General features: G+C 44.9%; 1 protein-coding gene across 2 annotated transcripts; it reads right to left on the bottom strand.

Annotated features, from left to right (window-relative positions):
• Nucleotides 1–223: 223 nt before the first annotated feature.
• ric8b (RIC8 guanine nucleotide exchange factor B) lies at nucleotides 224–15839 on the bottom strand. Of its 2 annotated transcripts, none has more exons than XM_039018223.1 (10): nucleotides 15641–15839; nucleotides 14703–14750; nucleotides 13971–14591; nucleotides 11984–12078; nucleotides 7392–7542; nucleotides 7061–7159; nucleotides 6611–6755; nucleotides 6314–6458; nucleotides 5907–6026; nucleotides 224–1002 (listed from the first exon to the last, which is right to left on the bottom strand). In XM_039018223.1, the coding sequence occupies exons 1-10, from the start codon at nucleotides 15722–15724 to the stop codon at nucleotides 894–896; spliced, it is 1617 nt and encodes a 538-aa protein (XP_038874151.1). In that variant the 5' UTR covers nucleotides 15725–15839; the 3' UTR covers nucleotides 224–893. The 2 variants fall into 2 exon arrangements, with proteins under 2 accessions (XP_038874151.1, XP_038874152.1); XM_039018224.1 differs by having other exon boundaries at nucleotides 7061–7156; nucleotides 15641–15836.
• Between the last annotated feature and the right edge of the window lie 860 nt (nucleotides 15840–16699).

The following is a 16699-nucleotide window of genomic DNA, read 5'->3' on the forward strand; positions in this document are numbered from 1 at the left end:
AGATGTTTTGGGATGAGTTGAACCACAGAGTTAAGGAAAAGCAGCCAACAAGTGCTCAGCATATGTGGGAACTCCTTCAAGACTGTTGGAAAAGCATTCCAGGTGCAGCTGGTTGAGAGAATGCCAAGAGTGCAAAGGGTGGCTACTTTGAAGAATCTCAAATATATTTTGATTTGTTTAACACTTTTTTGGTTACTAAATGATTCCATGTGTTATTTCATAGTTTTGATGTCTTCTATTATTCTACAATGTAGAAAATATTAAAAATAAAGAAAAAACTTTTGACTGGTACTGTAAAACCAGTGGCTACTACTCTGATCATCGTAGCACTAGATGTTACAAAAAAAAGAAAAAAGACTTCTCATCCTTATAAATATTGACACTTTCAACATATAAAATACAAAACCAACATAATTATATCTAAGGAATGATTTCTTATCCAAGTACAATTTGGTCAAACCCCACCCCGGCTACCATGCTTTCAGTGATTCACATCTATACAGTTTACAGTACAATTTGATTAAGAGCTAATCTTCCATTCTATCAAATTTGAGAACACTGAGCAGAGAAATGGTACATCAAATAAACATACATTTAAGTAGTAACAATGGTGTGGTCGGAACATGTGCTCGACCTTAATCCTGTCCTTTCCTGTGTCGTATCAAGTCAGGCATAAGTCAGCTTTAGAGAACAGAACAGCCTATGGGGCAAGGCCCCTTCAGTCTGACAGACAGACAAAGACAGACAGACAGACAGGGGTGTGAGGAAAGGCCGGGGCAAGGTCCCGTCAGTCTGACAGACAGAAGAAGACAGACAGACAGGGGTGTGAGGAAAGGGGAACTGTGTTGGACACAGCCTATTATAGGTATATGGGGTCTGGGGTGGTAGTGGCTCTAGTCTGAGTCTGAGCTGCAGCTGTCAGTCGTGGGCTGTCTCAGAGCCTCCTCTAGGGGCGCCAGTGAGCCATCCCGCCTCACCCCCATGGGCCTAATCAGCTGCTGCCTGTGGAGCACAGAAAAAAACATTTCAAACACTATTCTCTAGGCACCAAATGGAAGAAAACAGTAGCAGGCTGGGACTACCTGAAGTTGAGGTTATAAATTGAACACGACGGTGATTAGAAACATGTTTGGGTCCATTTGCGGGGTCATAAGAATATGATATTCACAACACAGTTTGGAAACCACTGCAGGAGAAAACAAATAGTCACTGTGGAGCTGATTGTTGGTTAGAAGTGTAACTGAGGGGGAGTGCAGAGAAAACAGTCTCACTAGTCACTCATAGCTGAAAAGAGGATGCAGTTTATGCAGCTTAGCTACTACATAACAAATACAGCAAAAATCTGCTGCTGTATGTAAAGGCCAGTCTTCTTAAAATGAAAAGTAAAACTCTTAAAACAAGAGTTATGGAACCATACAAAGACACTTACAGGAAATTGGGACATTCCACAAATATATACATGTTTAGTCATTCAGCAGATGCTTAGTCCCAGGTGTGGATTCAGAAATCATCCTCTTCCACATGACACAATGGAGTGTCCAACGCCCACTTGTTTAATTTGGTGGACCAATCTGTTGCCAAAATCCACCTGTGCTGCTTTGAACCCCAACACCCTTTGTGTTAAGTATTCTGCACTTTCTAAACAGGCCCATTGTTGAGTGGTGGTGGTACATCTTTTCTCTTACATCCGGCACTCAAGAACCCTGGATGACGACTCTTCCCTCCTTAATTCACTCAAACACACACTCTCTCTCACACACACACACACACACACACTTGTTGGTCATCTCTCCTTCCCCCCTCTTCTGCGGATCAGTTTAATTACAGGATCAGTGCTCTGTCTGAACTCCTCAAAGCCACACCAGGCCCTCTATCCTAATCCAATTATATCTGCACTGTGTGCCACCAGCTCCCTCTCAGATGTGATATCAGTCACAGAATTAGCCAATCAAAGCCTTAAAACCAAGGCCCCATTTGCACTATTCAAACACAAATGAACATATCATTCCTGGTTCCTCCCTCAAAAAACAGAGTAAAGCTCAGGAGGACTATGATAAAGAAGTCTTGGTAAGACAGGGAGGTGAGCCAAGTAATATTTGTAATATATAGTAATATATACTAAACCTACATTTTAGGTTTAGCCTACTTCCGAAACACAGACGCACTGAAAACAGTAACACAACCAAATGGTTCCCAAGAACACTTCAGCATCTCTCAGACAGAATTCTATTGGCGAACGTACAATCAATAGAGAATAAACTGGACAAGCTCCGTTCGAGACTATCCTATCAACAGAACCTGAATAACTGTAATATCCTATGTTTCTTGGAGTAGTGGCTGAACAAGGACATAGAAAATATACATCTATCTGATTTTTATATGCATCGTTGAGACCAAACGGCAGCTTCGGGTAAGGTTAAGGGGGAGGTGTGTGGGTTTATTTGTTAACAACAGCCGCTGTGCAAACTCTAATCTTAATGAAGTCGCAAGGTTTTGCTTGCCTGAGTTATAATACCTCAAGATAAACTGCAGACCATACTATTTACCAATAGTTTTTGTAGCTGTCTATTTACCACCACAAACCGATGTTGACACTAAGATCGCACTCAACGAGCTGTATAGGGCCATATGCAAACAAGAAAATGCACATCCAGAGGCAGCAGTGATTTTAACGCAGGGAAACTGATATCTGTCTTACCTAATTTTTAATAGCATGTCACCTGTGCAACTAGAGGCAAAAACAAACTAGATCACCTTTACTTTACACACATAAATGGATACAAAGCTCTCCCTCGCCCTCCATTTGGCAAATCTGTCCATAACTCTATCCTCCAGATTCCTGCTTACAAGCTAAAACTCAAACAGGAAGTATCAGTGACGCGCTCAATACGGAAGTGGTTCGATGAAAGTGGATGCTAAACTACAGGAATGTTTTGCTAGCACGGACTGGAATATGTTCCAGGATTCATCCGATAACATTGAGGAGTTTACCACAGTCACCGGCTTCAATAATAAGTGCATTGACGATGTCCTCCCCACAGTGAGCGTACGTACGTACGTACATACATACATACATACATACATACGTACATATCCCAACCAGAAGCCATGGATTGCATGCGCTAAAGGGTAGAACTTCTGCTTTCAAGGATTGGGACACTAATCTGGATGCTTATAATAAATCCCGCTATGACCTCCGACGAGCCACCAAACAGTCAAAACATCAATACAGGACTAAGATCGAATACTACTACACCGGCTCAGATGCTCGTCGGATGTGGCAGGGGTTGCAAACTATCACGGATTACAAAGGGAAACCTAGCCGGGTGCTGCTCAGTGACGCGAGCCTACCAGACAAGATAAATTCCTTCTATGCTCGCTTCGAGGCAAGCAACACAGAACCATGCCTGAGATCACCAGCTTTCCTGGCGACTGATCTGGCACCGTAGTCAAGGCCACAGGGTTTACAGACAGATTACCAGGACATGTATTCAAAACATGCGCTGACCAGCTGGCAAGTGTCTTCACTGACATATTCAACCTCTCCCTGACCCAGTCTGTAATACCTACATGTTTCAAGCAGACCACCATAGTCCCTGTAGCAATGAAATGCTTTGAAAGGCTGGTCATGGCTCACAACACCATCATCTAAGACCCACTCCTATTCACATACCGCCCCAACAGATCCACAGATTGCACAACCTCGATTGTCCACACTGCCCACTCCCAACTGGTTAAGAGGAACACCTACATGAGAACGCTTATCATTGACTATAGATCAGCATTCAACACCATAGTGCCCCCCAAGCTCATCAGTAAGCTCGGGACCCTGGGACTGAACACCTCCCTCTGCAACTGGATGCTGGACTTTCTGACTGGCCGGCTCCAGGTGGTGAGGGTAGGCAACAACACATTCGCCACGCTGGCCCTCAACACGGGGGCCCCTCAGGGGTGAGTGCTTAGTCCCCTCCTGTACTCCCAGTTCACCCACGACTTTGTGGCCTCGCACGACTCCAACACCATAATTAAGTTAGCTGATGATCACCAACAGTGACGAGACAGCCTATAGGGAGGTGGTCATTGACCTGGCAGGGTGGTGCCTGGACAACAACCTCTCCCTCAAGATGAGCAAGGCAAAGGAGATGATCATGGACTACAGGAAAAGGAGGGCCGAATACGCTGAAGTGGAGCGGGTCGAGGGTTTCAAGTTCCTTGGTGTCCACCTCACCAACAAACTATCATGGTCCAAACACACCAAGAAAGTTGGGTCCCCAGATCCTCAAATAGTTCAACAGCTAGCTGATGATCACCGACAGTGATGAGACAGCCTATAGGGAGGTGGTCATTGACCTGGCAGGGTGGTGCCAGGACAACAATCTCTCCCTCAACGTCATCAAGACAAAAGGAGCTGATTGTGGACTACAAGAAACAGATGAATGAGCACGCCCCAATCCACAACGACAGGGCTGTAGTGGTGTGGTTCGAGAGCATCAAGTTCCTCTGTGTCCACATCACTAAGGAATTATCATGGTCCATATAAACCAACACAGTCGCAAAGAAGGCACGACAACGCCTCAAAGTTCTACAGCTGCACTATTGAGAGCATCTTGACGGGCTGCATCGCCCCTTGGTATTGCAACTGCTTGGCATCCGACCGCAAGGCGCTATAGAGGGTAGTGTGTACAGTCCAGTAAATCACTGGGGCCAAGCTCCCTGCCATCCAGGACCCATGGTGCATCACGTCCTGTTCCCCACTCTGCACTGAGGACATAGACCAGCAGTTGTAACTATGAGGGAGGGTGCGTGTGTAGGGGGTCAGACTCTGAGCATGTGCTAATTGTAGGAGCAGTTAAGCAGCAACAGAAAGCACATTCTTACGGGGCCATGAGCCATCTCCTGAGAGCCCATCGTGGGATGTTGGGTAGGTAGGGCAGTGGCTGGCGACTGTGGGTGCATCCCAAATGGCACCCTAATCCCTATATAGTATTAGCCCTGGTCAAAAGTAGTGCACTATATAGGGAATAGGGTGCCATTTGGGATGCACCCTGTCATGAACCTCTCCCTCTTCGCTATGTCTCCTTGACACCGATCGAAACACAGCAGAATAGAGATACAAGAGGAGGATGGATCTGGCTTTAGAGGAAAGGAATCTGCCTCTTGTAGACAGGCACACGCGTCTCATTACGACTCAACCCCCACTCTGCGGCTGAACAATGACAATGTCAGCTTTTCTTGTGCCTGTAAATGTATTCAGCCCTCCACCCCCATGCCTCCCTCTATAATTGTACCTATGTCTCAGTCCCACTCCCCTGTCAGTTAGCAGACAATGTTTGGCTCCTGGGCTGAATGAGAAAGCTGAATAAAGGGAGGTAGACACGTATATGTTATTATAAACCCTGACAAAGCGCCACATAAAGGAGTAGAAAGGAGCCGATGGCTGCCGACCCCACTGTGTGGTCTAATTAGGACGCTAATTAATGGCGTGCTGGTAATGATGCTGCAGCGACATGCCGACGGCTTCCACCGACTCCAGCTGAATGCAGGGACAGAGGCGGCGTTAAGGCCGGGGCCTAATTGCGCACCAGGGCTAACGGCAGGAGATTCTTTCTCTAATGAACTGGTTGGTAGGGAGCGCACTCAGTGTCGCTCAGCCTCTCATCCGCATCATTCTTTGACTAGCGCTAGGTTCTGTTCGCTAAGGAAAGGTCAGTGTGAATGAAGACCGCAGACGTTCAGGTTTAGGGGGATAAATAATAAGCCATAGGGGATCATTCAAACAGGATACACAGCTGTATAGTCCAGAGAGGTTAATCATCTGGCATAGAGTGTTACAATGAGTTACTATGGCAAACATAGCGGTTGTTGTTGCATTCATACATGATGAGGTTGTATGGTGGTTGGCTTACCTTGACAACTTGTCGAACATGTTGACTAGTTCCTGGGCCTCGTACTCTTTCTGCTCCTCAGTCATCTCTTCTATGGGGTTAGGCAAGGGTTCCTCCACGTGGCCCGTGATGGGGTTGATGCTGAGACAGACAGAGAGACAACAGAACAGATAAGACAGAGGGAAGACTTCGGTGATTATGACCCAATGCTAGGCTGTCCTGAATGTTTTAGATCGAGTGTATCACAGAAGGGGTGTCATGTAAAAGTGATTGATGATACACCACTTGGCCCTATGGATTATGCTGTAGTTAAAAGTAAAATCAATATACTGGTCACTTCAATGACACACCCTAAAGCCAACCCAACATTTCATCCCTACATTTAGCAATTCAAATCAATGCATACGTGTCTATGGTCCTATACTCACAAAGGTTTAGCCGATTTGTACTCTTCAGTGTCGGAGTCTTCGTCATCTGAATACTTTGTCTCTCCTCGCCCCCCTGCCAGCAGGCCTCGAGCCACCAGGAGTCCTGCTGCGTTACCATACCCTGTGTACTTCAACAGGTTGTCCACTGGAAGAATAGAGGGGGGCAGGGGATCAGTACAACACTACAGTATGTAGGACTCATACATCAGGGTTGCATTGACATTAACACATTTCAGTGTGAAACTCAACTTTGCCAACTCATACAGCGTGCTCCATCTCCCTCTTTCGCTCTCTCACCGTTCTCTTTGCAGAGGACAAATAGGAACTCTGCTGCGCTCTGCTTCACACCCATGTCCACGTGGGTCATGAGACGCACCAGCTTGTTCCTGACGGTGGACCCGATCTCCGGCCGGACCTTGACCTCCTTCAGAGGGGGCAGCACCTGGAAACACACACAGCCAATGGCGGCTGAGCCACAATGAAAACTAACACGGTAGTACACTAGACTTCTGAACGGAGTGATCCGGCCAGCGCATGATGCGTCACAGCTGGATTTAGTTAGAAGACATGTTTTAACAATATCATCATGAGATGTCACCAAGATCTGTCATCAATATGCATTTTATATCCCACTCAAGAAGAGGTTTTAAAGATCTTAAATTTGGCATCACTTTATGTGTCAGGATCAGGACAGATTACAAAATACACAGAAAGTGCGTTTGTCCGAAACCACTCCCACTCCAGTACCTGTGTCTTGATGTATCTGCGGATCTCCCTGTGGTACCTGGAGCCCTCGGTCAGCAGGCTGAGAACTGGGGTCAGCCCCTCTTTGTAGTTGGCGCCCTGCTTGGAATGGGGCACACATGAGGCGTGTGACGACAAGCATTCCCACAGAGGCACTGTAGCAGAGGTGTGGTTCATAGAAATGCTAATTATTCAGGAATTAAAGCAATTCTATTTCTATGGTGTGTGGACAGCTACTAATAGGATGGCCAGGATTTCCACATCTTTTAATTTGCTGACCGCAATGTAGTCGATCTCAAATAGGCAACAATGTCTCTGGTCCACCTGTTCTTACCTTGTCTATCCTCTTCTCCATGAAGTCCAGTAGCACCTGCACAATGTCCATGTTCTTCCCGCTGTACTCCTCCTGGCCCCCCTGGACGGGCAAATCAATCAGCACATCCAGACAAGACACAGGCAGGTTACTAAGCAAATTGATCGCGTGGCTGGAGGAGAAGGAAGAAGGAAGGAAAGTGGTTTTAATGTACTGGTTATTATGACTGGTCATTTAGAAATGGTTACCCAATTCCTCAGTATAAACAGACTAGTACTAAAGGTCTACTCTGGAGTCTGGACAATGGGCTAAACCCCCGTGACCAGAGGGATACAACAACAGAATCCATAGGGCCACGGGGTGTATCATCAATCACTTCTACATGACACTCCTTAAGTGCCACTATCTAGCCAAACATTCTCGTATATCCTTCTAAAGAAAGCTTTGTCATTAATTCCCATCAACGAGATGTCCAGATAAGACAATGCCATATACAGTGGGGCAAAAAAGTATTTAGTCAGCCACCAATTGTGCAAGTTCTCCCACTTAAAAAGATGAGAGAGGCCTGTAATTTTCATCATAGGTACACTTCAACTATGACAGACAAAATGAGGGGAAGAAAATCCAGAAAATCACATTGTAGGATTTTTAATGAATTTATTTGCAAATTATGGTGGAAAATAAGTATTTGGTCAATAACAAAAGTTTTTCAATACTTTCTTATATACACTTTGTTGACAATGACAGAGGTCAAACGTTTTCTGTAAGTCTTCACAAGGTTTTCACACACTGTTGCTGGTATTTTGGCCCATTCCTCCATGCAGATCTCCTCTAGAGCAGTGATGTTTTGGGGCTGTTGCTGGGCAACACGGACTTTCAACTCCCTCCAAAGATTTTCTATGGGTTTGAGATCTGGAGACTGGCTAGGCCACTAAAGGACCTTGAAATGCTTCTTACGAAGCCACTCCTTCGTTGCCCGGGCGGTGTGTTTGGGATCATTGTCATGCTGAAAGACCCAGCCACATGTCATCTTCAATGCCCTTGCTGATGGTAGGCTTTGTTACTTTGGTCCCAGCTCTCTGCAGGTCATTCACTAGGTCCCCCCGTGTGGTTCTGGGATTTTTGCTCACCGTTCTTGTGATCATTTTGACCCCACGGGGTGAGATCTTGCGTGGAGCCCCAGATCGAGGGAGATTATCAGAAAAATCTTTGGAGGGAGTTGAAAGTCCGTGTTGCCCAGCAACAGCCCCAAAACATCACTGCTCTAGAGGAGATCTGCATGGAGGAATGGGCCAAAATACCAGCAACAGTGTGTGAAAACCTTGTGAAGACTTACAGAAAACGTTTGACCTCTGTCACTGCCAACAAAGGGTATATAACAAAGTATTGAGATAAACTTTTGTTATTGACCAAATACTTATTTTCCACCATAATTTGCAAATAAATTCATTAAAAATCCTACAATGTGATTTTCTGGATTTTTTTTCTCATTTTGTCTGTCATAGTTGAAGTGTACCTATGATGAAAATTACAGGCCTCTCTCATCTTTTTAAGTTGGAGAACTTGCACAATTGGTGGCTGACTAAATACTTTTTTGCCCCACTGTACACTGAGTTTACAAAACATTAAAAACACCTGCACTTTCCATGACATAGACTGACCAGGTGAATGCTATGATCTCTTATTGATGTTACTTGTTAAATCCACTTCAAATCAGTGTAGATTAAGGACAGGAGACAGGTTAAAGAAAGATTTTTAAGCCTTGAGACAATTGAGACATGGATTGTGTATGTGTGCCATTCAGAGGGAGAAGTGGCAAGACAAAATATTTAAGTGCCGAACGGGGTATGGTAGTATGTGCCAGGCGCACCGGTTTGTGTCAAGAACTGCAACGCTGCTGGGTTTTCACACAACAGTTTCCTGTGTGTATCAAGAATTGTCCACCACCCAAAGGACCTCCAGCCAACTTGACAAAACTGTGGGGAGAATTGGAGTCAACATGGGCCAGCATCCATGTGGAACGCTTTCGACACCTTGCAGAGTCCATGCCCCGACGAATTGAGGCTGTTCTGAGGGCAAAAGGGGGGTGGGGGGTTGCAACTCAATATTAGGCAGGTGTTCTTAATGTTTTGTACACTCAGCGTACATTACTTCTAAAAACAGTCTTGGTTTAAAGTTTATACTTTCTCATGAACTGGATTCTGTCACTGTTGACTACAGAGAGTAATCATTGGATGGTAATTAATTAGCCTAATTCGCACAAACCATCGGATGAATGTGTACTTTATTTTAACCTTTATTTCACCTCTCTTGGGTAGGGGGCAGTATATTCACGTCTGGATGATAAGCGTGCCCAAAGTAAACTGCCTGTTACTCAGGCCCAGAAGCTGGGATATGCATATAATTGGTAGATTTGGATAGAAAACACTAAAACTGTTAAAATAAAGTCTGTGAGTATAACAGAACTGATATGGCAGGCGAAAAGATGAGGACAAACCCCCCCCCCCCCCAAAAAAAATTCAGCCTACCACTATTTTCAATGGCTGTCACTTATATTATAAGGCGAAGTCCTCCCATATTGCAGTTCCTAGGGCTTCCACTAGATGTCAACAGTCTTTAGAAAGAGTTTCAGGCTGGTTTTTGGAAAAATTAGCCATAAATTGTAGTTTTTCTAGGTGGCTCCCATTTCGGCTGTAGTGTTTCTAAGCGCGTGAATGAGAGCGCGTTCTTTGGTATTTTTCTCCGGTAAAGACAATAACGATTCTCCGTCTTAAATTTGATCGTTTATTTACGTATTAGAGTACTTAAGGTTTCATTATAAACGTTGTTTGACTTGTTTGGAAAGGTTTATTAGTAATGTTTGGGATTCATTTTGTATGCATTTTGATGGAGGGAAACTGGGTGGATTATTGACTGAAGCGCACCAGCTAAACTGAGTTTTTATGGATATAAAGAAGGACATTATCGAACAAAAGGACCATTTGTGATGTAACTGGGACCTTTTGGAGTGCCAACAGAAGAAGATCAAAGGTAAGGCATTTTTTCTATCGCTATTTCTGACTTTTGTGTCGCACCTGCCTGGTTGAAATATGTTTTTCATGGTTTTGTATGCGGGGCGCTGTCCTCAGATAATCGCATGGTGTGCTTTCGCCATAAAGCCTTTTTGAAATCTGACACAGCGGCTGGGTTAACAAGAAGTTAAGCTTTATTTTGATGTATTACACTTGTGATTTTATGAAAGTATTTATAATTCTGTAGTTTGAATTTCGCGCTCTGCAATTTCACCGGATGTTGGCCAGGTGGGACGCTACCGTCCCACCTGCCCATAAGAAGTTAACCTCTTGACGCTAGGGGTCAGATTTGTTTTTAAATAACGTTCCCAAGGTAAACGGACTATTTCTCAGGTCCAGATCGTAGAATATGCATATAATTTACAGATTCGGATAGAAAACACTCCAAAGTTTCCAAAACTGTCAAAATATTGTCTGTGAGTATAACAAAACTGATTCTGCAGGCGAAAACCTGAGAAAATCTAACCCGTACGTGATTTTTTTAAATTTCTATCTGTGTTTCCTTGCCCGTCTTTTTTCCATTTAAAGTGGTATCAACCAGATTCCTTTTCCAATGGCTTCCTCAGGCTGTGACCAGGCTTTAGACATAGTTTCAGGCTTTTTTTGGAAAAATGAGCGAGATTTTTCAAAAGTAGTCAGGTGTCCTATGATTAGTTCCTGCGTGCGAGAGGGGTAGCTCTCCATTTTCTTTCTCTCTTTTATTGAATAGGTTACGGCCGAAATATTATAGATTATGTTTGTTAAAAACAACCTGAGGATTGATTATAAAAAACATTTGACATGTTTCTACGAACATTACGGATACTTTTTGGAATTTTCGTCGAACGGAACGAGGCTTTGGTTTTCTGAACATAACGCGCAACCCAAATGGCGTTTTTTTGTTATAAAAGTAATATTTATCGAACAAAAATAACATTTATTGTGTAACGGAGTCTCGTGAGTGCAAACATCCGAAGATTATCAAAGGTAAGCGATTAATTCTATTGCTTTTCTGACCATGCTAATTTGGGGCTAACTGTTCTAGCATTGATTGATACACTCACAAAAGCTTGGATTTCTTTCGCTGTAAAGCATATTTTCAAAATCTGACACGATAGGTGGATTAACAACAAGCTAAGCTGTGTTTTGGTATATTTCACTTGTGATTGCATGATTATAAATATTTTTAGTAATATTTTGCGCCCTGCAATTCAGCGGTTGTTTAGGAAAATGATCCCGCTAAAGGGATCCGTAGCGCAGAGAAGTTAACCAGGTAAGACCCATTGGAGGTTAAAAACCTATTTTGTGAGGGCGACCTGGCAAGAAGGCAAAACAGGAAAATAGCAGCGTATACATAAAATATTACAAGAAAAAAAATACACACAAGACAAGTTAGATACATTTGAAGATTAGAAACAACTGCAGCTATCACAAAACAGTGTTGTCAATCAGTCTTAAAAACAGGCAAGGATACTAACTCCCCTAACTTTAATATATTTTGATACTTTAAGGATGCAGTTCAGCTCTGTTGTGTGGAGAGCAATGAGCAGAAGGGTTTCCAACCTGTGTGCTTCCTCTGTTTTGTCCTCTGTCTGAGTCTTTAGCATCAATAGATGGCGCATGATGGCGGTGATGAGGCGGAGCTGGTGGTCACCATCCTATCAAATGAAGGATGTACAACAGCATGATCCTCACAGAAGCATTTCACTGGTTAAAACAAAAGGAGGGGAGGGTCTAAGCAAGTAGGGGTAAGCATGATAAAATTTGCTGTGGCAGAAGTGGGTAGGGGTCATCTCAAAAAGAAGAAAAAAAAGAGCGAAAGAGACTTACTATGGAGATTGAGGTCAGACCTAAAACCTGACTCACAGGCTTTCCATGCCATGCAAATGAGCATGTGGGATTGACTTTTGAGGTGAACACAGGGCTATTCTGATTAACGCTGAGGTGGGAGAGACTCAACAAGATGTCAGCTACAATGGTGAGAGGCAAGCATTGAGAAAATGTATTTGGACAAATTGAAGCACAATACGAGCTAGCAGTTAAAGCAGACAGCTCTCCTAACCAGCCTGAATTAGAGAACTATTCTCAAATAAATAACCATCAAAGACACGATTAGCATGTCATATCACTGAGACATTCATTACCAGATCCAACAGATTCATATCTTGATTTAGCAGGGGGACGTGTCCCTCTTCATTCTGTGATGCTATAGGTTGAGCGAATGCTGAATGGGCTGAGTGACATAAGAATTTCACTAGCCCCCAATGGCTAATCGAGAAAGTTGTGAAGGTGCCAAAGTGGCTTAAGCGAGGTCAGATCGCTGATAAACCTCATATTGCTGCATAGGTTTAGTTAGGGCTTTCCATTAAGGGATAGAGAAGCTGTCCGTTCCCATGAGCTAACATCAACAGTCACTCAACAAAGCCAAGTCTTGTTGATACACTATTGTTAAATAGTAGCCTTCAACCAAAGCATGCAAAGTTTGGTGGCTTCAATGCTGAATTAGAAATATTCACAGGGGAGATGTAAAGGAGATGTGTCCACAGCCAGGGCGATGCAATGCATTTATGTTCATGCAGTATCTCTAAACACATGCACTGTGCTCATGGCTGCAGTGTCTAGCCTTCTGTGAGCTCTGAATACACACATACACACAGTTGATTAGGTACACCCATCTAGTACCGGCTCGGACCCACCTTTGCCTCCAGACCAGCCTGAATTCTTTGGGCATGGATTGTACAAGGTGTCAGAAACGTTTGTTGCTCAATTGGTATCAAGGGACCTAAAATGTGCGTGGTAAACATTCCAACACCAGTACACCACCGCCACAGCCTGTACCAAATCCTGACTCTGCCATCAGCATGACGCAACAGGAACCAGCATTCGTCAGACAAGGCATTGTTTTTCCACTCAATTGTCCAGTGTTGGTGATCGCGTTCCCACTGGAGCCGCTTCTTCTTGTTTTTAGCTAATAGGAGTAGAACCCGGTGTGGTCATCTGCTGCAATAACCCATCTGTGACGAGGATCGACGAGTTGTGCGTTCCAAGATGCCGTTCTGCACACCACTGTACTGCACCATTATTTGTCTGTTTGTGGTTTGTTAGCTTGCACGATTCTTGCCATTGTCCTTCGACCTCTCATCAACAAGCTGTTTTCACCCACAGGACTGCTGCTGACTGGATGTTTTTTGTTTGTCGCATGATTCTCTGTAAACCCTAGACAGTGTCATGCGTGAAAAGCCCAGAGGGCGTCCGTTTCTGAGACACTGGATCCGCCGCACCTGGACCGACGATCATACCACACTCAAAGTCACTTGCGTCACTTGTTTGGCCCATTCTAATGTTTAATCGAACAGTAACTGAATGCCTCGATGCCCGTCTGTCTGCTTTACATAGCAAGCCACGGCCACGTGATCCATTTTCGTGAACCTAATAAACTGTCCGGTGAGTATACATTACAAATACTGAGTACATATCCTCTTTATAAAGGAAACAACTCCAAAGCAGAAAAACAATGTTTAACAGACAATGAGTAACCGTGTAAACTCACCTCGTCGCTAGTGTCAGACAGCGTGAGGTTGAACAGGGCTTTCAGGGCCTCCATGGCCCTCTCGTTGTCTTCAGCAGGGATGGGCAGGGCCTGGGAGTCCGGAGGGGCCGCCTCGTAGGGGCCCACCCAGCGTACATCCAGGGTACACTCCAGCACCTCTTTGAGGAGCCCCACGGCACGCAGCTCCCTCCGGAGTGCCCCCCGGACGTCTGGTCGGAGCGCAGAGAGCAGGAAGAGCAGGCGCAGAGAGAACAGGCCCACCTCGTGGCGCCCAGTGCGGGCGGCGTGCAGGCGGGCACACAGACCCCGTGCCAGCTGCACGTCGGCGCCCACCTGCTGCGCCGCTGCGCTGTTGAACACCACGTTACACAGGCACTTGAGGGCCTCCACCACTACCCTCTCTTTTTCCTCTATCTGGACCTCCCCCTGCAGGCTGTCACCCCCTTCCGCTCCCCCCCGCAACCGTGCCAGCCCGGCCAGGACCAGCATGCCCTCCTGGGTTCCCACAGGGCCCAGGACCCGCTTGTCTCGGGACAGAATGCGGAGGGTCTCCAGGCAGGTACTCTGACAGCGGGGCCCAACCTGCCTCCCCAGCACAGTCAGTAGGCCCTGACACAGCCTCTGCATAGGGAGAGAGAGACTGTTGGTTCACCATCAAACACACAAGGGAGCAGAAGCATCAGGCTATAAGTGAAAGTAAAGCATCAGACAATGCAAAGAGCGTTTACTTACACTTCGTAGATCCTCCCCTTTTGGGTCAAAGGTGAATGTTAGATTATTCTGAAAATACAAAACAATGCCCAATGAGACAAAAGTCAAATGCATATTCCTTTGCTAAATGTGCTTTGTCACCTTCATCTATGCAACAGTGCATGAAGAAAGTAGCATATTCTCAAGTAATGTTATCTGGGGAAAAAAATGCTTCTAAAATACAGTAACAGATAAGCAAAAGAGGCTGCTGGTCGTTGATAACTAGAGATGTGCAAACTGATCAGAACTACGAGTGCATTACCTATAAGAGATCGTAATGCAAATTATATCCTATCAGACACTCTCAGTCAGAGGATGGTGGTAAGAGCTATAGGAGGATGGGCTGTTTGTAATGGCTGGAATATAATAAATTGGAACAGTCTAAAGTGGTTTCCATTTATTCCATTCCAGCCATTACAATGAGCCCATCCTCCTATAGCTCCTTCCATCAGCATCCTCTGTTCTGGGTATAAGTGACAGCCAACCGCGTTGGCTACCAAGCTCAAGTCACAGCAGGAAGCGCTGCAATAGCTGTTACCAAATGGGAGCTAGATACACAAAATATAATTAAACTGTAAAGTTAACTAGCTACCAAATAACATTAAGCATGCTGTCATTGCATGCACACATGGTTAGCAAGAGATACCCTGCAATATTTGGACAACACCACCCAACCAACTAGCAGCAACCAAGCCATGATGAAAATATGCTAATCACTTCCTGCAACACAGCAATGGGCATTAAACGCGTTGATTCCATGCAAAGAGGGGAAATGCAAGTTCTAGCTAGACATATCGTTTTAGTACTCATTTTAGCAGCTATGATTCTGTAAATGTTTTTAGATGGCTAGCTAGCAAGTTAAATTAGCTAGCTAATGACTTTGTTTTGGTAGACGTCAAAGCGAGGAGAATCCCACCCACCTCTCCGTTGTACTGGTGCAAAAGCCTTTCAATGTCCTCTTCATTGTCAGTTTCAAGCTGCAACAGGATACTGTTTAAATCCATTATTCAAATATTTCGATGACAATTCAATAATTGTAACGTTAGAGTAAGTTTCTGAACAAATGACACCCTATTTCTCTCTATTCATCTGACACAGCTGGCTCATAGAGATAGATAGAGGACTCATGTTTATATCTGTGCCACAATAGCGTATGTGACAGCATGGGTAGGACATTGACAAGTATGGTTAAATGCATACTGTGTCTGAATCTGTGTCTGGACTGTGTCTGAAAGTGGGCGTTGCAAAAAAAGTGGGTGGATCAACAGTGGTGGGTGTAATGTAACATCAGGGCTCTGTTATTGGTTAGACCGTCCATAGCCAAGGGCACTGCCGGTCAGCTTAATGTTTACATAGCAGGTTAAGAGAGCTAATGTAGCAGGTTAGGATAATTAACGTGGCAGGTTAGGAGAACTAATGCAGGATGTTAGCTAAATTAAAGTGGCAGGTTAGGAGAATGAGGATAAGTTTAGGAAATCAAATCAAATTGTATTTGTCACTTGCGCCAAGTGGCACAGCAGTCCAATACTGCATCTCAGTGCTAGAGGCGTCACTACAGACCCTGGTTCGATTCCAGGCTGTATCACAACCGGCCGTTATTGGGAGTCCCATAGGGCTGCGCACAATTGGCCCAGAGTCATCCGGGTTAGGGTTTGGCCGGGGTAGGTGTAACAGTATAACTTTAGACCGTCCCCTCGCCCCGACCCGGGCGCGAACCAGGGACCCTCTGCACACATCAATAACGGTCGCCCACGAAGCATCGTTACCCATCGCTCCACAAAGGCCGCGGCCCTTGCAGAGCAAGGGGCAACACTACTTCTAGGTTTCAGAGCAAGTGACGTAACTGATTGAAACGCTAGTAGCGCGTACCCGCTAACTAGCTAGCCATTTCACATCCGTTACACTCACCCCCCTTTCAACCTCCTCCTTTTCCGCAGCAACTAGTGATCCGGGTCAACAGCATCAATGTAACAGTATAA

Source organism: Salvelinus namaycush, chromosome 21 (assembly GCF_016432855.1).
Source record: "Salvelinus namaycush isolate Seneca chromosome 21, SaNama_1.0, whole genome shotgun sequence".
Classification (NCBI taxonomy): Eukaryota; Metazoa; Chordata; class Actinopteri; order Salmoniformes; family Salmonidae; genus Salvelinus; species Salvelinus namaycush.